Raw genomic sequence first — 25,268 nt, 5'->3', positions numbered from 1 at the left:
AAGTAGAAGAGAAACAAATGAAGTCTTGCATTAAGAGGATGGACAGAATATAAGTGTCAAAAAAACAGTCTTGTTCTCAGGGACTGTGGAAAAGAAATAAGTACTTGAAGTTCAATAGATAGATAGTAGCATGAGAAGCAAAACTAGAAGAGAATGTGAAAGACAGCTGGATACCAATGAGATGTTAACACAGATCCTTGAATCCATCCTATCCAAAAGTGCACTGTAAGTGAAACCCCCTCCAAACAAAGGGACACAAAGCCAACATGTAAGAGAAATGACAGATATGATAATATGAAATACAAAACTAGAAGTGGAATTCCCAAGAGTTGAGATAAAAAATCTCAGGTAAGATTCTCAATGAGGAACATTCCAATAACAATGAATATAGAGGAAGGATCTCATCTGACCAATATTGAAAGTCATGGTTGATAAAATGTTAAGTGAAGGAAGTGACTTTTGAAACAATATGACCACAACCCATTCAATATCTATGCAGAGCATACAGTAGGGTACATGACAATGAACATGATTCGTTCCAATGTAGTGTTCATTATGGCAAATGAATGTTATGGTGACTGATGAACCTATGGGAAAAAATTAACTGGTTCCAGGGAACCAGAAAAATAATATAAAATATTCCACAAAATTTTTTTAAATACATCAAAATGCACATTTCCATTACAATATTTGAGATAACACAATAAATATATACAATATCCTCCTGAGTTTTGCATCTAAATTCATTTGCATTCTAAATTCTTACCATCCTGAATTTTGCACTGTTTTAACAAGTATCGGTCACATTTATTTACTGTCAGTGTCACGCATATATAGTAAACCCTCGTTATATTGGATTTCGCATTTATTGACCATGTATGGACATCCATCTGATTTATTGGACAAATGTCGGTAAATGAGGCCAGTGGTGGCAGCAAGAGAGTGAGTGAAGGTGGGAGGGAGGGAGGGATGGAGAGTGTGGGTGGTGATGGTGAGCACACACCACACCATCAGAGTTGTGCTGTCTGCCATAATTATGGTATTTCTGTCATAATTTGGTGTTTGCTATATGCCATACATTGTCTACCATATGCCATGCTTTTTTTTTATGAAATCTGGTTACTGTACTGTATTTTCATACCTATGGATAGTCAGAGCAGGAATGGAAGTTCCCAAATGGTGAGTCATGGGTCTGGCCAGGTCAATAATGGGGTGAATGAGTGGTTTAGGAGCGAAAATTAAATCACTGCCATATATACATAAGTATGTGTGTGGCTTAATAAAATAAGTACATTTTTGCCTAAATATTATGTTTTCATTGTTTTCTTGAGAAAGAAATTGTGGTAAATAAAGAATTTTATTAATAGCCATAATTATATCAATCTTTTTTACACTTATTACCATTAGTTTACTTTACAGATTAGAATTATTCATGTTGCCACATTTATTAGATCTTCAACTTTATTGTCAGTGGCTTCCCACCAATTAGTCCAATATAACAAGGGTTTACTGTACATACAGTAAATTCTGCCCACCAAGTCGGAGCCATCTCTCTCTCTCTCTTTGAAAGTAAGAACAATCCTAAGGATTGATAAATAGAATAAGACTGATTCAGAATGAAAATAGAGTTATGTATACAAGAATGAGAAAGAGTGAGAAAGGATGAAGTGAAAATGACATAAAATGAATGAGGGGGATAAAGAGAGTGAAGTATCACTCCCTTGTCCCATGTTTCTGACAGATAAGAGGGGAATGGGAGGTGACAGGGAGGGATGTTTGAGACAAGATGAAAGAAGGGAGAGGAAAGAAAAGGGAGGGAGGGACAGGCAGCAGATAGGTGAGCAGAGGCTTGCAGCTGGTGAGTTTTAATTTGTTATTTTGATAAAATTTTTATTAAAATTTTAATGCTCACATGAAAGGCAAGTTTGTCTTGCCAGTTTTGGTTTGTTATTCTGATTAAATTTTTATTAGAATTCTAGTGTGCTATTGCAGTTATACATTATAACAACTGTGCATTATCACTTACTCTACTGTATGTCTGGTGCTGAGGAGCATTTATGCATGAATCACTTAATTCCTGATAAGAGGTCTGTTTGATAACTGATATGGAGAGGCACTGGACAATGTGATCAGCAGAAGAGAGAGATAAAATAGTTGTAATTATAAATATCAGGCAGAAAATGCACAAAGAAAACTATCTATATAATTCTACTAATGATGACAGGCTTATGAGAATAGTGCTCTTCTACCAGTGAGGTCTAAAGCACTGGATCAGGGAGTGCTATGAGTTTAACATTAAACCCAGCTGTGACCTCACTGAACATTTCCCTTTGTGTCTCACAACACAAGGGGCCAGTCACAGCCTGCCCTCTAAAGACAACTCTCTTCCTTCACACAAAACTACATGCATCTAATTACACACACGCCCTTCACTCAAAATATCATGCCGACTCCTACACCAGCCTCAGAGTCCCCATCTGGGGAGGGGATCATAAATGTCCCCAGGATGGACTGCTCTTCCGGTATCAACCCTAAGGCCCAATTTTTAAACGTGGTGTTAGTAGTTACTAATACCAATGTAGGTGATTTTTAGTACGTCTTGTTTTTAAACCGTGGTGTTAGTGTCAACTCACTGGAGACACACAGGTTCCTACAATAATTGTTGGTGTCTCCTACCCCTCCCCAACAAGAAACAACAATGATGTTCATGATTCATATGCGATTGGAAGTTATGTTAAAAATATGACAATATATCCATATATTTCTGTGCTAAAGGAAAATAGTATTTATTATTGTAAGGAAAAGATTAAGGCATTTATAAATGCACGCATTTGGGTGCCTTTACCCATGCGAGTTATGGTTCATTTACACTGCGCGGATCACCCGGCACATTGAAAGAGCTGATGATTTCTATCACCTCTCCAAGGTTTATAGCATCTTCACATGATAATTGCAACACTGAAGTATTTTAATGTATAAACCATTAAGTTTTTGTTATTCTTGGTCAGAAACATGTTATATGCTCTAACTGGGCTTTATGAAGCTTGGGCTAGCAAAACAGCACTACCTAGTCAATAGAAAAGTCATATTTAACTGAATATAGTGCATCATATTGAGAATGTGAAATGTTGAACTAGATTGGCAAACAAAAACAAGATAGGCTATAATGCTACAGGCATAGAAGATTATAGGCTAACCAGTGGCTGGTCAGTTGGTTATTATTAGCTGGTACATACGTACATCTCACCAATTTCAATATGAAGCCACTATGTAACATTCTAGAGACCTTTCACACCATTATTGCTGATTGTTTTAATTACATTCTGTCTCAGACATATTTGAATAATTGGGAGGTTACAGAGGAGGTTGCATTTCCCCCATTCTGTTATGTTTTATGTCCATTCAAATGTGTTTGCAAAAGAATGGAACTAAAACAACTAGTAATAATGATTGGGAAGAACTCTAGAATACTACCACCACTTTTTTCCACAATGATTTTTATACTCTCATCAATTAATCTTGTAATCATAACCACAAGACTCCATAACCTGATTCTGAACTAACTATAGTAGTTGGCAGCTAAGAAACATTTCTAGTATGGCTTTGAAAACTCTTAAAAACAGTTGCTTCATTGCATACATTTGCAGCATATCTAGAATTCCTTGATCTTGTGCGTCAACCTGAGGAGGTGAGGCTTCCCAGAGTTGTTCCCAGACTGGCAAAATCCATTCACATGCCTCTCTGAGGAGAGGCTCTCACCTGCCTGTACATTCCAACTATAACAGATTAGAGAATGTACAGCCCCAACTACAAATAGAAAACTTATATGTAAATAAATAGATAAATAAATAAAAGAATGAATAAATAAATAAATAAATAAATAAATAAATAAATATATATATATATATATATATATATATATATATATATATATATATATATATATATATATATATATATATATATATATATATATATATATATATATATATATATATGATGGCTCATAAGATGCACCAGTTTTGGCAGACATTGAAATGAAAAAAAATAAATAAATGAGACGATTTAAGCTCTGAATATGAAATGAAGGATTTCACCTGACATTTGAAGACTCTCACATGCATTTAGATCATTATTAGATCCCAATATTTTGCATTTAAAAACTTTAATATTTGCTAGTAGCCTACATACCAATCCTGTTGTGAGATATAAACATGTACCTGGCATATGGCGTTGGCAGTGACTGTGAGAGACTACAGGGGTAATAAAGTTTGTTCATAAGAATGTTAAAAGATAGGTGTAATTTTAATTGTATGAAAGTGTGTCTTACCTCAAGGAGTAACGGCATCACACTGTAAAAAATGCAGTGAAGCTTGCCCGTGTCACCAGGTTCGGCGCGTAACCGACTGGTTCAGCATTGAACCAAGGTTCAATGCTGAACCTTGGCCACATAGGATGCAGGCTCATTTCCTGGGACTTTTTTTTTGGAGATAAGGTGTGTCTTATGAGCTATCAGATACTGTATATATATATATATATATATATATATATATATATATATATATATATATATATATATATATATATATATATATATATATATATATATGCGAATGCACTGTTCAATGTAGACTGTTGAGGAAGGAAAACTGTGAAGCACTGATCAGCTGATCACTTTGGCAGGCACATGATACACTTCAGAGCTACCAACCTGTGCGGAGTAGCATTGGTGTTGGGTTCTCCTAATACCACATTGTGTCTCCTTCCCTGAGTTTAAAAAATCGCATTTGGAAAGTTAGTAAGAGGAGATACAAAGTGGGGCTTGGTGTTGGGATTTACTAACACCAACGTTTAAAAAATCGGGCCTAAGTGTCTTGACATTCCCCCCTCAACTTTTTCTTCGTTAACTTCTGCAACATTCATGGTCTTAGATCTAATTCTCAATCAGTAGACCACCACCTCTCCTCTATTAAACCTCATATTTTCCTCACTGAAACACAGGTGTCTGAGGCAACTGACAGTAGCCCCTTTCTTTTCCCTTCTACTTTCTCTATCCTCATTTTCAATCCAAAGCTGGATGTTGTCTCTATGTGTGCAACAACTTAATAGGCTCTCATGCCCACACTCTTGAATATTCTGAGTTTTCCACCATCTGGCTATGACTACAGTCACTCTCAAACTAAATTTATCTGTGCTGTATACCTCTCATCTAATTCCTCTGATTATAAGAGTGTGAGAAGCACATTCTGACCCTCTTCCCTTTTGTGGAGATCTTCATTCTTGAAAACTTCAATGTTCACCAGCAGCTTTGGCTTTCCTCTCCCTTCACTGACCATCCTCCAATCACAATCTAATATCTGCATCTTGTCCTATCACTCCAATCCTACCTCAGGATCCCCCAAAGTAGAGGTGCCTCTGGCATTTTAAGTCTGCTAATTGGGGGCACCTGAGAAGGTATTATGCTGACTTTCCTTGGAATGACTACAGCTTCAGTGTCAGAGCACAGTCTCTGTGCACTGAGCACATAACAGAGGTGATAGTATCTGGCATGAAGCTATACATTCCTAACTCTTTCTCTTACTCTAAACCTTCCAAACCTTGGTTTAACACAGCCTGTTCTCATGCTATACATATAGAGGTGGCCCACAAAAGCTACTTGAGCCTTCCATCACCTGAATCTCATGCGCTTTATATTTCTGCCCAGAATCATGCCAAGCCGGTTCTCCAAGTAGCCAAAAACTCCTTCATTAATAGAAAGTGTCAAAATCTTTCAAGATCTATCTCTCCTCATGACTTCTGGCACCTAGCCAAAAACATCTCCAATAACTTTACTTCTTCAACTTTCCCTCCTTTATTTCAACCTGAGATGAATAGATGAGATGGCACTGCCATCTCATCTATTTCTAAAACTGAACTCTTTGCTCAAACCTTTGCTTTGCTAAAAACTCTGAACTCTTTGCTCAAACCTTTGCTTTGCTAAAAACTCTATCTTGGATAATTCCCTCTCCTCCACCCTCTTCTGTCAGGTTCCGTCAAGGCTGCTCTACTGGTGGTCCAGCTTTCCTTACCGAATCTCGGTCATCCTCTTTTAAAGATTTTGGCGAAAATTTTGCTGTTGCCTTACACATATCAAAAGCTTTTGACAGAGTCTGGCACAAAGGTCTGATTTCCAAATTTCCCTCCTATGGCTTCTATCCTTCTCTCTGTAACTTCATGTCAGGTTTCCTTTCTGACCATTTTATTGTTGTTGTAGTAGATGGTCACTGTTCTTCTCCCAAATCTATAAAGAGTGGTGTTCCTCAGGGTTCTGCCCTACCACCTACTCTCTTCCTATTGTTCATCAATGATCTTCTAAACCAAACTTCTTGTCCTATCCACTTCTACACTGAAGGTACCACCCTGTGCTTTTCCATGTCTTTTCATTAACATCCAACCCTTCAGGAAGTAAACAGTTCATGCAAGGAAGCCACAGAACACCTGGCATCTGAGCTCTCTAAAATTCCTGACTGGGGCAGAGCAAACTTAGTACTGTTCAATGCCTCAAAAACTCAATTCCTCCATCTATCAACTCGACAACCTTCCAAACAACTATCCCCTCTTCTTCAATGACACTCAACTGTCCCCCTCTTCTACCTTGAAAATCCTTGGTTTGTTCATTACTTATAATCTAAACTGGAAACTTCACATCTTATCTCTAACTACAACAGCTTCTATGAAATTAGGCATTATGAGTTGTCTCCACCAGTTTTCTCACCCTCCCCCTGCCCCCCAGCTGCTATCTGTCCATGTATGGAGTATGCTTCACATGTATGGAGGGATTCCACTCATACTGTTCTTTTAGACAGGGTAAAATCAAAAGCTTTTCATCTTCTCAACTCCTCTTGCATAACTGACTGCTGTCTTCAGCTTCTTTCTCATTGCCACAAATCTCCTGCTATCTTCTACAACTATTTTCATGCCACCTGCTCTTCTGATCTTGCTAACTGTATGCCTTCCCTACTCCTGTAGCCTTCCTGCACAAAACTTTCTTCTTTCTCTCATCCCTATTCTGTCCACTCCTCTAATGCAAGAGTTAATCAGTATTCTCAATCATTCATCTGTTTCTCTGGAAGACTGGAACTCCCAGCCTGCTTCTGTATTTCCACCCTTCAAAATACAGGATAAGTTTCAAGACACTTATCCTGTATTTTTGACTTATGCTTTTGACTCTGTTTGGGGACTGACATATCAATGGGATGTTTTTTTTGTTGCATTTTCTGTTACACTTGGTTGGTGCCTCTCCTACATATAAAAGAGAGAGAGAGAGAGAGAGAGAGAGAGAGAGAGAGAGAGAGAGAGAGAGAGAGAGAGAGAGAGAGAGAGAGAGAGAGAGAGAGAGAGAGAGAGAGAGAGAGAGAGAGAGAGAGAGAGAGAGAGAGAGAGAGAGAGAGAGAGAGAGAGAGCTTGTCAACTGGAATTAAAACATGTTCAGACTTTTAAAGACTTTTGTTTTTGTTTTATAGTAACAGCTAATATTTTCAAAAATCTTTGAGCTCATTCAGCATGGCCAAGACTTAGCTCAGTATGAGGAGACAATTGCATGCAAGCAGCTTTTTGTATAGTTCTTGCTATCTAGTGAATAGATTACAAGGTGATAGAGGCTTGAAAATATTCCACCTGAGAATAAGTTCAAAATTTTATACAGGAAGAAATTCATAGCTGCAGACTGGCAGTGCAAAGGATTAAAGAAGCCATTCTTAGGGACAGATTGAATGTAAATACACTCCCAAATGGAAAAAAGCAGAAGCTGATAAGACAGAGACAAAAAACTTGTCCCAGCACATGATATGAATGAAGTGGTCCAAGATCCCTGTGATCTTGACCTGGGCATGGAGGCTGCTTGAGACTGTGCACCTTGCAAGGGGTATGCAACACCATGGGGCATCTATCACAAGTATTTGAAATAAAGTGTGGAAACTTTGCAATCATACTCCCAATCATACAGCTGCATTAATACTTAACCAACTTTTTTTTTATTGTTAACTGTGAACAGTCCTTTAATATACCTAGCACACTATGCAAAGCATTTTGAAATGTTGACATAAACAATGGAATGGTGGCATGTCTTTATATTACATGCATCAAATTTTGTATAAAACTGTGTTTTTTGTCACTCCCATCATTACTCCCGACTCACTTATATTTTCCACAATATCCATTCATAAGATGCTTGCTGCTAATAAAAGCAATATCCACAAATAGTCTCTTCTAAATTTGACTGACTTGAGATTTTCTATGATTAAAAAATGCCTAAATTTATTGGAGGCACCAGCATTTTAAAGTTAGAAGTGTATGTAAATGTCTTATATCCACAGCAATTTAAATGGTTTTCATAAATCTTAGTCATTATCATAAAGAGATAATGAATTCTAAAAACCATCAAAATAGTTCAGTTACAAGTGCTTTATCTGAAGGAGGAAGTATAATCACAGTTGCACTGAACCACTTTCAGAAAGATATATTTTTGCAACTTTACTAGTTTCTTTGTGTAAAATCTCAGTGTTGGTTGCTTCTCAGAGCCCCTACATCATTGGAAAGACATTAATTTCAGCCAATAGTGGGTGTCTTCTCATTAGACTCTGGTACAAAGGCTTTATCTTTGTTACAACATCCTGGCATAGTGCAGTCTGGCTGTGGTCAATTGAAGATGATGTGGATGAAGAGGTGGAAGAGGAGGTGGCTGCAGGTATTGGAATGATGCAAGGAAGAAACCTTGGTATGATATGTCAGGAGGAGGAGGAGGAGGAGGAGGAGGAGGAGGAGTGGAGCATCATGGCATGACGGTATGGAGGTGTTTTTCTTCTTCATTTCTCTCAGATGTTGTTTCTTAGTTTCTAAACATTATTCTCTTTCTTTCATCACCATTTATGAATATAATCAAGGAAAACAAGGGAATGTAATAAACAGGTTACATATCCACTCCATCTGAAATTTGGTGGGTGACTGACTTGTGCCATTCTCTCACCAATTCTCTCGATCTCTTACACAGCCTATGGGCTCTGGTGAAATGAGATTTCAATGAAAATCCACTTTTATTCTGTGCTCAATAGGTCCCAACTTTCCACACTCCCTCCACTGGGATAGGATCTTTAAAGCTCTTTAAACCCACACCAGACATTTAAATCCTTTCTGTCAAGGAAAATATTGTTCTGGGATTATTTCTGGATGATGTAGGAACATTTTGAGCCAAGTTTTGTAAAATGCTATATTTCAACCCTCCAAAACATACAACCATGTGTGGAGCCTTTCAAAATGAAGACTGATGAAAAAATATGAATACAGAGACAATTCTGGACATCATTTATAGAGCTTTCATCACAACCCTGAGGATCAAGGCTAAAGCTGTAGAGAAGTATATCATTATCCACAGCCAATTAAACAACAAATCATCAAGTAAGATAGGATATAGCGGAGAGAAAGAGAGACAAAGACTAGGATCTTTCCAGGTAGAGTGAGGTAGATAAGGAGGGACAAGGTTATGACAGGCACCATGACAGGGTCCTGCTATTATGCATATCATCCCAAACCCCCTTAATGTGTACCCATTTCTTGAGGTACAGCAGGACTTGTGTAGCAAAGTGGTCATTTGCTCCTTTATTTACTGGTGTGACATCACCGATGTGATGTATGGTGGGAAACAAAAGTTTGATGGACTATCCTTATTGCCTCTTATCCTTGTTAGGATTTCCATTTTGTAAGTCAACTAGTCCCTTACAACATTAACAAGGCTGGAGGTTTTGCCATGCAACCCTACAGCAAAGACCCGTCTTTGTGTGCTGAGCGCATAACAGAGGTGATAGTGTCTGGCATGGAGGCGTACATTCCTCACTCTTTTGCTCGTCCTAAACCTTCTAAACCTTAGTTTAACACAGCTTGTCTATACGTGATAGAGAGGTGGCCCACAAAAGGTACTTAAGCCTTCCATCACCAGAATCTCATGCACTTTATATTTCTGTCCGGAACCATGCCAAGTCTGTTCTCCAACTAGCCAAAAACTCCTTCATTAACAGAAAATGTCAAAACCTTTCAAGATCTAACTCCCCTCGTAATTTCTGGCATCTAGCCAAAAATATCTCCAATAACTTTGCTTCTTCTTTCCCTCCTCTATTTCAACCAGATGGCACCACTGCTATCACATCTATTTCTAAAGCTGAACTCTTTGCTCAAACCTTTGGCAAAAACTCTATCTTGGACGATTCTGGGCTTGTTCCTCCCTCTCCTCCACCCTCTGACTACTTCATGCCACCTATTAAAATTCTTCGCAATGATGTTTTCCATGCCCTTGCTGGCCTAAACCCTCGGAAGGCTTATGGACCTGATGGGGTCCCTCCTATTGTTCTCCGAAACTGTGCCTCCGTGCTTGCACCTTGCCTAGTCAAACTCTTTCAGCTCTGTCTGTCAACATCTACCTTTCCTTCTTGCTGGAAGTTTGCCTACATTCAACCTGTTCCTAAAAAGGGTGACCGCTCTAATCCCTCAAACTACCGTCCTATTGCTTTAATTTCCTGCTTATCTAGAGTTTTTGAATCTATCCTCAACAGGAAGATTCTTAAACATCTATCACTTCAAAACCTTCTATCTGATCACCAGTATGGGTTTCGTCAAGGCCGCTCTACTGGTGATCTTCTGGCTTTCCTTACTGAGTCTTGGTCATCCTCTTTTAGAGATTTTGGTGAAACTTTTGCTGGTGCCTTGGACATATCAAAAGCCTTTGATAGAGTCTGGCACAAAGCTTTGATTTCCAAACTACCCTCCTACGGTTTCTATCCTTCTCTCTGTAACTTCATCTCAAGTTTCCTTTCTGACCGTTCTATTGCTGCTTTGGTAGACGGTCACTGTTCTTCTCCTAAATCTATTAACAGTGGTGTTCCTCAGGGTTCTGTCCTGTCACCCACTCTCTTCTTATTATTCATTAATGATCTTCTAAACCAAACATCTTGTCCTATCCACTCCTACGCTGATGATATCAACTTGCACTTTTCCACGTCTTTTCATAGACGTCCAACCCTTCAGGAGGTAAACATATCACGCAGGGAAGCCACAGAACGCCTGACTTCTGATCTTTCTAAAATTTCTGATTGGGGCAGAGCAAACTTGGTATTGTTCAGTGCCTCAAAAACTCAATTCCTCCATCTATCAACTCGACACAACCTTCCAGACAACTATCCCCTCTTCTTCAATGACACTCAACTGTCCCCCTCTTCTACACTGAACATCCTTGGTCTGTCCTTTACTTATAATCTGAAGTGGAAACTTCACATCTCATCTCTAGCTAAAACAGCTTCTATGAAATTAGGTGTTCTGAGACGTCTCCGCCAGTTTTTCTCACCCCCCCAGCTGCTAACTCTGTACGAGGGCCTTATCTGTCCATGTATGGAGTATGCTTCACATGTCTGGGGGGGTTCCACTCATACTGCTCTTCTAGACAGGGTGGAATCAAAAGCTTTTCGTCTCATCAACTCCTCTCCTCTAACTGACTGTCTTCAGCCTCTCTCTCACCGCCGCAATGTTGCATATCTAGCTGTCTTCTACCGCTATTTTCAAGCTAACTGCTCTTCTGATCTTGCTAACTGCATGCCTCCCCTCCTTCCACGGCCTCGCTGCACAAGACTTTCTTCTTTCTCTCACCCCTATTCTGTCCACCTCTCTAACGCAAGAGTTAACCAGTATTCTCAATCATTCATCCCTTTCTCTGGTAAACTCTGGAACTCCCTGCCTGCTTCTGTATTTCCACCTTCCTACGACTTGAATTCCTTCAAGAGGGAGGTTTCAAGACACTTATCCACCAATTTTTGACCACTGCTTTGATCCTTTTATGGGACTGGCATTTCAGTGGGCATTTTTTTCATTAGATTTTTGTTGCCCTTGGCCAGTATCCTTCCTACATAAAAAAAAAAAAAAGAAAAAAAAAAAAAAAAGATGCTCCCAGCAAGCTTTTTTGTGCTGTATGTAGGTTAGGTTAGTTTAAGGTAAGTTAGGTTAAGTTAATGTTAGGTTGGGTTAGGTTAAGTAGGCCAGGTTAGGTTAGTTAGGGATTGTAAGGTGAGGATAACTTAGGTTAGGTTATAGTTAGATTATGTTAGGGTTAGGTTAGGTTAGGGTTAACTTAGATCAGGTTAGGTTATGTTAGGGTTAGGTTAGGTTTGATCAGATTAGGTTAGGGTTAGGTTAGGTTAGTTATATTAGGTTAGGTTAGGGTAGGCACTAAATGGCAACACTAAAGTCTGGGCCATTTTTCCTGCCCACACACCTCCTCATGAGCAAAGGACATAACAAACAGCCCACACTATTCATCCACCATCAGTTCAGAAGCAAAGATGGAAGTCAAGGCCCTTGTCAGACTGCAGCTTAGCCTGTGGCTCTAAATTCCATCTTTCTCTTTTATCACAAACTGTGAAAAGGAACAGACCACCACAGACATGACTAGAAAAGAACTTGCTTATGGATATTTAACATCATCCTTTTGAATAGAGATGGTTCATCTACTCTAAACATCATGCCTTGAATATGAATGCCAAGAGCCTCTTCCACGTGGATGGGGAAAAAAAAGGTAATAATAATAATAATAATAATAATAATAATAATAATAATAATAATAATAATAATAATAATAATAATAATAACAATAAATCAAGTAAATAAATAAATAATAAAAAAAAAGGAAAACTATGGATAAAACAATATAGAACATATACTATCTGAGAATAAAACAATGTCACTGCCTCAGCCAAACATGTCTCAAGATAAAACGAGATCCACGACAAAATGCAAAATTTGTTTTATGAGGAATTTTTTGGCTAATAAGACATACCTTTCAAACCTTGTTTTACATATTTGTGTAAGAAGACTTTGCATTTAATTTGTAAATATGTTCCTACTTGAATGCATTTTCATGAATGTAAGTCTTTCATATGTGTTTAAATCCACCAATATTATCTACATAACTCTAGGCTGATACTACATTTCCTGAAGATGCAAAAATATATTACTATGGCACTACCTTCTTCAATACAGGGATCACATCATCCATAAATTTCAAGGACACACACACACACACACACACACACACACACCATTCCATACTCATGACTCTTATATTGCAACAAAAGATTGCTTCATTAAATAAAATACAAAATTTCTACTTCATTGTATACAAGCAGAATATAAGCAATAAAAATTGTGCATTGTGGGCAAAAAAAACAAGTAAGTGTAACACAAATCTGATATATGTGTGTGTGTGTGTGTGTGTGTCAGAGGTCTGCAAGTACAATGTAAAAATCCTATTCTTGTGGATGCAGAAGCAGGTCCAGATTCACCTTTGAGAAAACCTGTGAGTGAGGGACACATCAATCAAATTGGACTATACCAGGCAGACACATGAAATTTCATGAGGGTAGAGAGACAGGGCTGCAAGGTCAATGGAAGTAACAGATCAAAGGAGGGGGAGAAGGGACATGTGTATATAGCAAACTTTGAGAGGATAAATGTTTAGAAATATAAACTGCATGAGGTGATTTGGGGGTATAAATGGGGTAGGCAAGGTTGAGTGGGTCAGTAGAGGGAGCTGCCTTTTCCACTAGAAGCAGCATGGCAAGTAAAAAGGTTAAGATAGGACCACAAATGACCCAAAACCATGAATTAAAAACTTAAAAAATTTGGTTCCTGTTTCTTAAGCAGAGATCACCAGTTATTAACCAAGAGTACTCGTATTTCATAAGGTATGTGTGGCTTGCTCTACTGCATGAAGAATTTACTGAAACTTTATAGGACAGGTAATAAAATCAAGTATGCAGGCTTGATGATAAAGGGACAGGTGAAGAATTTATGATGAAAATTTTTGCAGATGCAAGGCAACTGTGGACAGATATTGTGGCCAGTGCAGGTGTGGGCTAAATACAAGAATAATCTTGTGGTACAAAAAGAGTATGGGCATAAGTAAGGCCCAATGATACAAGCTATTTCATTTTATCAAGTCCTACTGATACAAGCTATTTCATTTTATAGCAAAATAGCAAATCCTCAAATAACAAAACAATTAACTAATGTGAAAAAAAACTGCATTCCATGACCACCTCAAAGATAATTTTTCAAGCAAAATTATGCAATAAGTGCAACTAAGCCATCAGTGTTACAGAACATATTTCTGTAGTGTAGCAGTAACTCATATATATATGCAATGACCAGTCACAAAAACTCAGTACTGTATCAATGAACTGTAAATACAGTGAGCGTGTATTTGCAAAAATTTGTGAGCAAACTTCCAATGTGAGCAGACACCAAGTTCAGAAGGATGGAAGAAAATCATAAAAACTAGATAGGAGACAAAGAAAGAGTGCTCACAAACTCATGTCTGTGCATTTTTTATCATTGTACATCACCAAACAGTCCAGATATGTCAGAAGAAGGGTGCAGCAAGGTGCACATTTTGAACTTGCTCTGGTTGTTACTGTCTCTCTCTCTCTCTCTCTCTCTCTCTCTCTCTCTCTCTCTCTCTCTCTCTCTCTCTCTCTCTCTCTCTCTCTCTCTCTCTCTCTCTCTCTCCTTAGTTTAATGAACTCATCATTGTTTTCTTATGCAATGAATACTTGTATAATGGAACCTGTCTGTACTGCAGGGTGAAATAAAATTAGGTAACAGCAGACCCCTGATGTGTGTGTGTGTGTGTGTGTGTGTGTGTGTGTGTCATAGGATGAGGGAATAAGAGAAATAGGGCAAGGGTTATAGCTGGATTAGAGAGTCCACTAGACAGACCTACCCTGGGCTGGTGGTGGGGCAAGCACTTCATTGTGGGGGTCTTGCTGCACCACATTGGCAGGTGGAGCAAGGGCCTGATTGTTGGCATCCACGGGAGCTGCTGGCCGCTCTACCACACCAGGGCCTTTGGATGGGAGGTGGCATGGTTATGTACTACACACTCTTAATACTGTTACATTATGGATAATAGACCTAAGGTGGTTTGGTTTCTTGGAAAATAAGAAAGAAAATAAATGACTATATTTTCTGACAAATTCTGATGCTGTAAATGAAAGAAGGTCCCCAAGTATAAGAGAACAGAGGACAAGATGATAGAATGCTTGAGAGCAAACAGTGGTAAAGTAAAATGAAAAGTAAATATTTATTTCCTCCTTTTAATAACAATGCTGCAGAAATAACATAGTAGAAGAAGAGAAATTTACTGGTTTGAGCAATAACAAGACACAATTTTCAAAAGTACCAAAATACATACTAAGCTACATATTGCACAGTGGATCCCATATTAAATATACCAAATAAATGATATCTGTAAAGCAGAAGTGCCTCTGGCATTTTGCCTCTACTAAGTGATGGAACCTGAAGAGGTATTTCACTGATTTTCCATGGAATGACTACTGCTTCCATGTCAGAAACCCATCTCTGCACTAAGGGCATAACAGAGGTGAAAGTGTCTGGCATGGATGCATACACTCCTCACTCCTTTTCTTGTCCTAAACCTTCCAAACCTTGGTTTAACACAGCCTATTCTCGTGCTATACATGACAGAGAGGTGGCCCACAAAAGATACTTGAGCCTTCCATCACCAGAATCTCATCCACTTTATATTTCTGCCCAGAACCATGTCAAGTTTGTTCTCCAACTAGCCAAAAATTCCTTCATTAATATTAAGTGTCAAAATCTTTCAAGAACTAACTCTCCTGACTTCTGCCACCTAACCAAAAACATTTCCAATAACTTTTCTCTTCCTCTTTCCCTCCTTTATTTCAACCTGATGGCACCACGGCCATTTCATCTATTTCTAAAGCTGAACTCTTTGCTCAAACTTTTACTAAAAACTCCACCTTGGATGATTCAGAGCTTGTTCCTCCCTCTCCTCCATCCTCCAACTACTTCATTACAATCTTTTGCAATGACATTTCCCATGCCCTCACTGGCCTTAACTCTCAGAAGTTTTATGGATCTCATGGGGTCCCTCCTATTGTTCTCTGAAACTGTGCCTCCGTGCTTGCACCTTGAATAGTCAAACTCTTCCAACTCTCTATATCAGCATCTAACTTTCCTTCCTGCTGTAAGTTTGCCTATATTCAACCTGTTCCTTAAAAGGGTAATCACTCTAATACCTCAAACTACCATCCTATTGCTTAAGTCTTCTATCCTTCTCTCTCTCGGACTGTTCTATTGCTGCTGTGGTAGATGGTCACTGTTCTTCTCCTAAGTCTTTTAACAGTGGTGCTTCTCAGGGTTCTGTCCTGTCACCCACTTTCTATTATTCATCAATGATCTTCTAAACCAAATTTCTTGTTCTATCCATTCCTGTGCTGATGATACCACCCTGTAATTTTCCACATTTTTTTGTAGATGTCCAACCCTTCAGGAAGTAAACAGTTCACTCACAGAATGCCTGACTCCTGATCTCTCTACAATTTTTGATTGGGGTAGAGCAGACTTAGTAATGTTCAATGCCTCAAAAACTCAATTCCTCCACCTATCAACTTTACACAATCTCCCAGATAACTATCCCCTCTTCTTCAGTGACACCCAACTGTTCCCCTCTTCTACAATGAACATCCTCAGTCTGTCCTTTACTTATAATCTAAACTGAAAACTTCATGTCTCATCTCTAGCTAAAACAGCTTCTATGAAGTTAGGTGTCCTGAGTCATCTCTGCCAATTTTTCTCACCCCTCCATCCCCCCCAGCTGCTAACTCTGTACAGAAGCCTTATCCATCCATGTATGGAGTATACTTCACATGTTTGGGGGGTACCACTCATACCGTTATTTTAGGCAGGGGAGAATCAAAAGCTTTTCGTCTTATCAATTCCTTTCCTCTAACTGACTGTCTTCAGCCTCTTTCTCATTGTCGTAATGTTGCATCTCCTGCTATCTTCTAACACTATTTACACATTAACTGCTCTTCTGATCTTGGTAGCCACATGCCTCCCTTCCTCCTGCAGTCTCCCTGCACAAGAGTTTCTCCCTTCTCTCATCCCTATTCTGTCCACCTCTCTAATAAAAGAGTTAACCAGTAATCTAAATCATTCATCCCTTTCTCTAGTAGACTCTGGAAGTCCCTGCCTGCTTCTTTATTTTCTCCTTATGAGTTGGACCCTTTCAAAAGGGAGGTTTCAAGACACTTATCCTTTGCTTTATTTTACCATTCAATTTGATATCTGTATGAGAACTGGCAATAAGTGGGCCTTTTTTTTCATAACTTTTTTGCCCTTAGACAGTGGCCCTCATACATAGAAGAAAAAAAAGTGCATCTGAGCTGTAATTAGTTGGTCTTAAATAATAAGATACAATATAACACTACAATTTTATCCATTTCTCTGATCACATAATTTTGGAAGAATAACTGACAGATAATTTATGTCTGAAGATAGTAACTAAATGTTTTAAACATTGCCAATTCAAGTATTTTAATCAAGCAGATCACTGAAATTGCCACATTTTGAAGAATATGATAAATAAAAAGAAGGGCATGAAATGCTTTAGTTTTACAAGCCAAATCTCAGACCATAAAGCATTATCTTTTAATTACAGACAACCCAACTAATTTACATCTGGGTAGATCTGTTACTCCTCTCACCACAATCACTATTCCTGCTACTTCTATATGCTACTGTAACTATACCTACAACTATTACAGTTACTACATACTACTAGACACATGCAAACAAACATATCCACAAAGATGATATTAATTAAGCCTTCCCATATCCAGTCCAGCACACAAGGATCATGCTAGGAACAGAGATAACAGAGCATGCACTCAGGATACAAGATGGTGTGTCAAGCTTTCCTGGGCTAAATGGGAAGTCAGAGATTCAAGAATAGCACATGGCAGACAGGCTGGTGATGCACACACAGGCAGAGGCAAATAGACCAAGACAGATAAGCCAACAGCAATAGACAAATATAAATTTTTTATTTTTCTGTTTATTTTTCTTTTATCATGCTATGCTTATTATGAATTGTTACAAAAAGTCTTTAGATATTTTGTCCCTTCACAACTTGCATTGTATGCATCTAGTATGATTCACTAATCTTGTGGCATTGCACTTTTGTGCCAGAAGAATCAAGGCATACAAATTTATATATACATATGAACTTCTGGATGGCCAAATAGCTGGCCCATTATGTACTTATATCTTATATATCTGGGTCATCACACACAAATAATTGATGGTTAGCCAGAATTTCATTAGTATTCGGAAGAGGATGGAGGAGGTGTATTGAATTGCACATCTGTTGGTCATACCAAGCCCCACCTCACCTGCAATGGGGTCCAGGCGTGGGTGGGGGAGGAACCTCATCTCCTGGGGCAGGGCATAGCGGGGTTTGGCAAGGGCCTGGTAATGCTGGTGGCCAGCGATGGGATGGAGGTACTGGCCCACTATTACCAGACCAAGACAAACATTGAAACACTAAGCCCAACAAAAAACATACATGCAGACTGTTATAGTGATGTTTTTCTTTCTTTGATTCATGGCTGCCTGGTCAATGTTGTAGCTCAGAAAGGGACACAACAAAGTGGTGTGAGATCCCTGATAACAAAGTGGGTGTGTTGTCTTTGGATGAGTGCTTATCTCTCTGATGAGGATGCTGTTGGTCAGTGAATACTTGCATTCTTTCAGGCAATCAACAAGTGCTACCTTATTTCAAATTTCCAAGTTCAGACTGAAGCAGGTTCAGTGTTTTGAAAAATACCAAATGTCAAGTATAACAGAAAAAATATACATATAAAAAAACTAAACGCTGTCATAACTACTTTTCATTTATTTCAATATGGATGCTACACTGCAATGGTGAATAAGTAATATTCTACTTTAGTATAAAATACAACAGCAACATTTGTGTATCAATGTGATGACTGAATACCTCTGAGAGTTACATAGCAGGATTTGCTAACAGCAGCCATGAATCAACTATTGACAATACAACCCAAAAATGAAAAATAAAATATAAAACAAAAAATCCACAAGCTACAATAACTCACTCCAACAAAACACAAAATAGATAAAAGTAAATATATAAATAAATGAGAAGAAAATGGAAGTGAAGGAAATAAACACAACAAACCACAACAAAAACTTTAACTGCAAAACATCCCTTATCATCATGTCTACAAGTCACATCAAAAGGCAAATCTAATTATAGTAATGTATTCTGATCAACTCCTTTCTATTCTCGTGGCATTTTCTTGTTCCTGTATTCTGATCAACTCCATTCTATTCCTGTGGCATTTTCTTGTTCCCACAGCTTTTGCAGGTTCATAACATAACGTGACAATAGATGACCATAAAAGAAAATAATGTGAAGGTTTCACAAAAATTACACATGGCAATGTTGTGTGATCATTTTTAGGGAAGTCAAGGGACTAAACAAGGTGTCTATGCACAGAGAGATAGTCACAAGTAAATTGATATTCCTTTGAGTTTCCAGAATGCCTCATCTCTGTTAATCATTAACAAAGAGCTAATAACTTCTTTACCACTTCAACATTTTCATCCATCAGGAAAGAATAATAAATAATAAACAAAAATATATGCATGAAAATAAATATAGTAAATAAAACATAAATAATGTGGGTTCTGTGGGATAAAACAATTTCTCAAGCTGTTAAGCAACAGTGTGGCAAACACAAGCACAAACACACACACTTTAGCAAAAGTAATAAAAAAATTGTATGGAAGAGGAAAGCAGTGGGATTGATGAGGCAAGACAAGGGTGACAGGAAAAGCAATGGAACAGGAGTAATATTCTGCAAAAAAGAAGGAAGGGGAGGGCACCAGGGTACTATGTGAAATGTTCTTCTTACCTGTGATATAAAGTGGTAAGTTATTACATAGAATGAAATAGAAATTTAGGTAGTACAGTCTTTAGCCCCATCTAAGTACTCTGCCATTCCTTCGAGACATAAGCAAATAAGAAAAAATGGATAAATAAACTGAGTGCTGCATCCAGACATAGTGTGTGTATAACATTTTAGAGGAGAGATTAGAGATAAAGTATGAATGATGAAGTTTATGGGAGTAGAGGCTTACCTGCAGGTTGAATCAGGGGTTTCTGTAATTCTGCTACAGGTGCTGCTTTCACCTCGGCAGCAGGTGGCTGGGGCACGACTCCTTGGCCTCCTGGCGGAGCATTTTGGCCACCTGTAGAAAGAGTCAAGGGTTGAGTGGGAACTGTCTCATTCATTATTATTATTATTATTATTATTATTATCAACAAGAACATCATTACTATTATTATTATTATTATTATTATTATTACTATTCCTATTACAATATTTATCATCATCATCATTGCCACATGCAATGTTGCAATACTAAAGGACTTATGAGGTCCTTTTTCATTCTTTCTATATGACATGAACTGATAAGAAAGATCCTTAAGGACCCATATGTATGATTGAAATGCTTGCTAAGCAACTGCTCCCAATATATACAGCAAAGCTTACTCTGCCCAGTGGATTTAATAAAATGTGAGATATCATCTTTAAACATGGTGAGGCATATGATGTCAGTACTTGAGTGTAGCATAGCAACAGCTTTCAGCACAGCCTTAATTTAAATTCTCTTAAGTTCCATGTTTTTTTTTTTGTTTTTTTAGGCAGTGTAATTTCCCATTTTTTCCCCAAGCTATTCAAAATAAGATATGCAAATTGACCAGGAATACCATAGAAAAATGTGTTCATAATCAAAGGAGAACAGTCCATATGTCTGTAGTAGCATAAATTCTCACTGTTTCCCAGTGACATATGGCTGTAAACTGATAACAGTAAAGGCCAAACTGTCATTCATGTTCTGAATGGCTGCATGGCTACAATTCCACAAGCACATTTGACAGATTCCTCTGAGTGGAGCTGCTTTTCATGTGCTGTGAAACCATCTGTGGTGTTGATTTAGATTATGAAAGTAATGGTAAGTGATACTGAGAAATCAACATCAGGAAGTGAAAATCAGTCACATGTGAAAGAAAGAAGAGGGGATCTAGTACATCTGAGTCTGTTCCTTCAAACATCAGTGACTATATGAGTGGTGCAATGATCTTTGAGGTAATTTTCTATTTGGCAGGTACTTTGGAATTGTGATGCCTTGTACATGATGGAATCAACTCTTGGTAGACATTTGTGACAATCCATCTCACACCAAACAAAAGACTTACTACAAGCTATAAATTCAGTCAGAAATAAGGAATGCAGGTCAAATACATGAATGAGGTTTAGATAAAAATCAATAAATCAATAAAACTATAAGCATGGAAAAGTTCCATGGTATACACATCTAATGAAAACTTCTAAGTATAATTATGATCATCACCATGATTCCTCTCATTAGCAAGGCAGAGCATGGCTATCCTGACTCAAGTTAACATTAATAATGCATAGTCAGAAGAAGCCATTCACTCTGGATCTAAGGTACTCATGACCAACAAATCCTTACTGACCTACATTATGCCACTGATGACTGTGAGGCTGAAAATGCTTAGAATTGGTACCAGATACAAATAAGTTATAGTTTACTCTAAACATAAGCAAGTATGATAAGTTAGTTTGCAACATGAATAAATGCAAGCATGCAATCCATACAGCAACTCAAAAATGCATGGGAAAAAAAGGAAGAAATGCAAGTGAGTAAGTAGCTTGAATAATGAATTCAATAACCCAAGACAACAAAAAAAAAAAAAAAAAAAAAAAAAATTATATATATATATATATATATATATATATATATATATATATATATATATATATATATATATATATATATATATATATATATATATATATATATATATATATATATATATAATGTGCAAAATAGGTGTAACTTTTCAATACACACATTAGTAACTGTCACAAAATATGGGTTACAATATGATTCAATACAATGTTCATAAATGAAGTAGAGCATCTAAAGAAAAAAAAAATAAGACAATTCACCTTTCTATAATGTGAGTATTTTTCCCATTTCTGCCATGTTGTGACATGAAGGCCTAATAAACATCAAACCAAGTATACAAAGAAGTATGGAGTTTGGGGCTGGAAAAGAGTGAGGACAACATAAGACATGTGCAAAGAAAGTAATTGGAACTGAGTGAGGACAACATAAGACATGTGCAAAGAAGGTAAGTAATCATGTAGAGAGATTTCAAAGGAGCAAAAATAGGGTGAGAGAGAGAGAGAGAGAGAGAGAGAGAGAGAGAGAGAGAGAGAGAGAGAGAGAGAGAGAGAGAGAGAGAGAGAGAGAGAGAGAGAGAAAGAAAGAAAGAAAGAAAGAAAGAAAGAAAGAGAGAGAGAGAGAGAGAGAGAGAGAGAGAGAGAGAGAGAGAGAGAGAGAGAGAGAGAGAGAGAGAGAGAGAGAGAGAGAGAGAGAGAGAGAGAGAGAGACATACTGTCATAGTGGTCAAAAGGAGTATAAAAAAAAAAAAAAAAAAAGTGAAACTAGAACCCCACCATAAAAGCCTAGGCACTATGGCAAGAAGCAACAGTGGATATGGTAGATATACAATATGGTGCATGACAGCCAAGGCTACACCACCATGCTGCAGCCCCAGGTTAACTACATGAAAGGGCAAGCATCATAGCAGGCAGTGAAGGTGGCTACTTTCACTACACTGGTTACAACAGTGGCTGCTGTTAGCCTCTGCTGTACCACCACCACGCCACAGGAATTTCACAATCACGCACCTGCACCCACACTGAATCTGGGCTTGGGACGGGGGGCACCAGGGGGATCCCTAGGTAGAATAGGGAGGCCCCTGTGGAAGTTGATGCCCTGCAAGCCCTTGTCCAGCGTCCTCACAGCTGCCCGGGGGACATACCCCAGCTGGCCTGGGCCAAAGTATGCCTCTGAGGGGCACCAACATGCCCTGGTTAATGCCACTACTTCATGGGAGACTTGGTACTTTTGTGTTCATGCATGTGATTTTATACTGCATATGATTATGTTATGTTTGTTCACATGTTCAAGTACTAATGTGCCTTGTAATCCTGTCTTGCTTATTAACATATATTTTGATGTCCTGTTTTCTTGTTTGCATTCTGTGTTGTCTGTGTTATGTGAGTCTGTCATTAAGTTTCAAGTTATGTCACCCTGTGTTGTTGTGTGTTGTGCGTTACTGTTTGTATTCTGTGTCCAAAGGATGCTGCCTGTGTTATTCACCTTGTGTTGTTTCTTCTGTTTATTTGATCCACTTAAGATGCATGTTATAAGACAATATTGTCCGTTTGTCTATGCATTCTACTTATTTGATCCTCTGATGGTGTATGTTCTATAATACCAATATCTGTATTCTATGATTCTATATTTCTGGTCTTTGTGGTCTGTTCTGCGAAGCATGTCTTATCTTCAGTGTTATTTGATCATGTGTTCTTATTTATATCCTGTCTTCTGTATGTGTTAAAAGTCTGTGTTTCTGTTTATGCTCTGTAATCCTGTCTTCTGTATGCATTGAAAGTCTGTGTTTTCTGTTTGTGTTTTCTGACTATACTGTTATGAGCTCAAACTCTTCTGTATGTATTAAAAGTCTGTGTTTCTGTTTATGTTCTATGACTGTAGTGCTGTTTATGTGCTCTAACTCTGAGGTATTGTCTATTGTTCTATGACTGTCATTTTCCAGTGTTGTGTAATGCTACTGACTACCAAGTACCCCAATGTTAACACTGCTTAGTCTTCTGTTTTTGTTTTCCTTCTATTGCTCTATCTCAAATATCCCCTTTGACTTAATGGTTTTATCTTTCATCCTTTGTTCAGTGAAGCACACACATACATATGAATGTGCACTATCATCATCAAATTCACCTAGCAAATATATTTTTCTTATTTACCATCTGTATAAGTACATAAGCATAATCCGCCTTAGAAAGCACAGATGGTCAATAAATCTGGTGTAGGATGGGTGGCAAGGAATGGGGATGGTCACAATCTACTGAAGCAGACTACATTGGAACCTTGGTTCTCGAACTTAATTCATTCCTGAATGCCATTCAAAATCCAAAATATTCGAAAACCAAAACTATTTTCCCCATAGGAATCAATGTAAAATGGATTAATCCATTCCCAGACACTGGTCTACCCTGTCTTAGGGGCTTATGACAAACACTCAAGTAGCCAAGATGGCGGCTGCTTCACAATCAACAAAATGAAAGTGATCATAACACTTAGACATCTTGCTGTTGGAAAAAAAAAATACTGAAAAAATACAGTTGTGGAGTAATAGTGGCATTGTGGGTCATTGAGAAAACCACAGGTGGCTCAGGATTACTCCTGACTGCCAAAAACTGTTTGTTTACATCAAGGCTTTTCAACATGATCACATTTCCATTATTTCAAAGGCTGCGTCTTACACTCTGTCTCTCCTCAAAACATATAAAAACAAAGTAGATATTTATAGAAACTATAAATTAGTAATAAATGGCAGCTTTTGCTATTTAATATCTGAAATCAAGTAACTTTGCTTTAGAACCGAATTATGGCACCATAACTGAAGCAATAACGAGTTCTAAATTTTGTTAAAAAAACAATTTGTTAGGAAAGGGAAGCATTCAGTAACCGAGGTTCCACTGTGTCTCTTCTATGCAGACAATACACACAAAGGTTATACAGCAATGCTAATATTTCCCTCACAGCATCATCACGCATCATGCAATTATCACTATCATTATTACATTCCACAAGCCATCAAGGGAGGACTCAAGACTCAAGAGTCCTGAGAAAAGGGAGGAACCAGACAGTTACCATGCTCCTTCCCTTGTAACTCCACACTGCCAACAACAAAGTCTCTAAGGAGGTATCTCATGAATTTTTCTCTGACCCTTAAGATATTAGATATAGTAAATGCTGAGCAAATCAATCTGTTTTACTATAACTATTATTAATTCAATTTAATACTATATGTATAGACAAAATATTGAAATACTGTTCATAGACATAGGTGGTTATGATCACTGACATCAATGTTAATTTCCATTATGGTCCCAAAGACCACAGTAATTGATCCATTTCCTTTTTATAGAGCAGTTACCCAAAATTATATCACACATCAATCTTAATTTCCAGAACTGAAATACAAGACTGTTACTTTTTACTCATTACTCAATCTATCACACAAAAAATGCTCACTGAAGTATGGCATGGTAATGATGGCAGCAACATTAAACATCTTTAGGGTGAAACCACTATACGCACATATATATATACGACACAAATATACAAACAAACAAACACACACACACACACACAAACAC

At 37.9% G+C, this 25,268-nt stretch overlaps 1 protein-coding gene across 13 annotated transcripts in view; it reads right to left on the bottom strand.

Annotated features, from left to right (window-relative positions):
* Nucleotides 1-25,268, bottom strand: part of LOC135112838 (ABC transporter F family member 4-like) — a 68,911-nt gene that overhangs the window by 18,051 nt on the left and 25,592 nt on the right. For 7 of the 13 annotated variants that reach the window (XR_010274585.1, XM_064027737.1, XM_064027709.1 and 4 more), the window contains 4 exons: nucleotides 22,710-22,871; nucleotides 20,062-20,172; nucleotides 18,291-18,410; nucleotides 14,795-14,917 (listed from right to left, as the gene is read on the bottom strand). Coding sequence is in view for 12 of the 13 variants with exons in the window: in XM_064027737.1 (XP_063883807.1) it covers nucleotides 14,795-14,917; nucleotides 18,291-18,410; nucleotides 20,062-20,172; nucleotides 22,710-22,871 (516 nt within the window). In the remaining variant the exon portion in view is untranslated. The remainder of the gene's footprint in view (nucleotides 1-14,794; nucleotides 14,918-18,290; nucleotides 18,411-20,061; nucleotides 20,173-22,709; nucleotides 22,872-25,268) is intronic. The other 6 variants (XM_064027777.1, XM_064027716.1, XM_064027787.1 and 3 more) reach the window with 3 other exon arrangements.

The sequence above is a fragment of the Scylla paramamosain genome, chromosome 2, assembly GCF_035594125.1.
Source record: "Scylla paramamosain isolate STU-SP2022 chromosome 2, ASM3559412v1, whole genome shotgun sequence".
Lineage (NCBI taxonomy): Eukaryota > Metazoa > Arthropoda > Malacostraca > Decapoda > Portunidae > Scylla > Scylla paramamosain.
The sequence above is the reverse complement of the archived record's forward strand: the minus strand, read 5'-3'. Positions and strand labels throughout refer to the sequence as shown.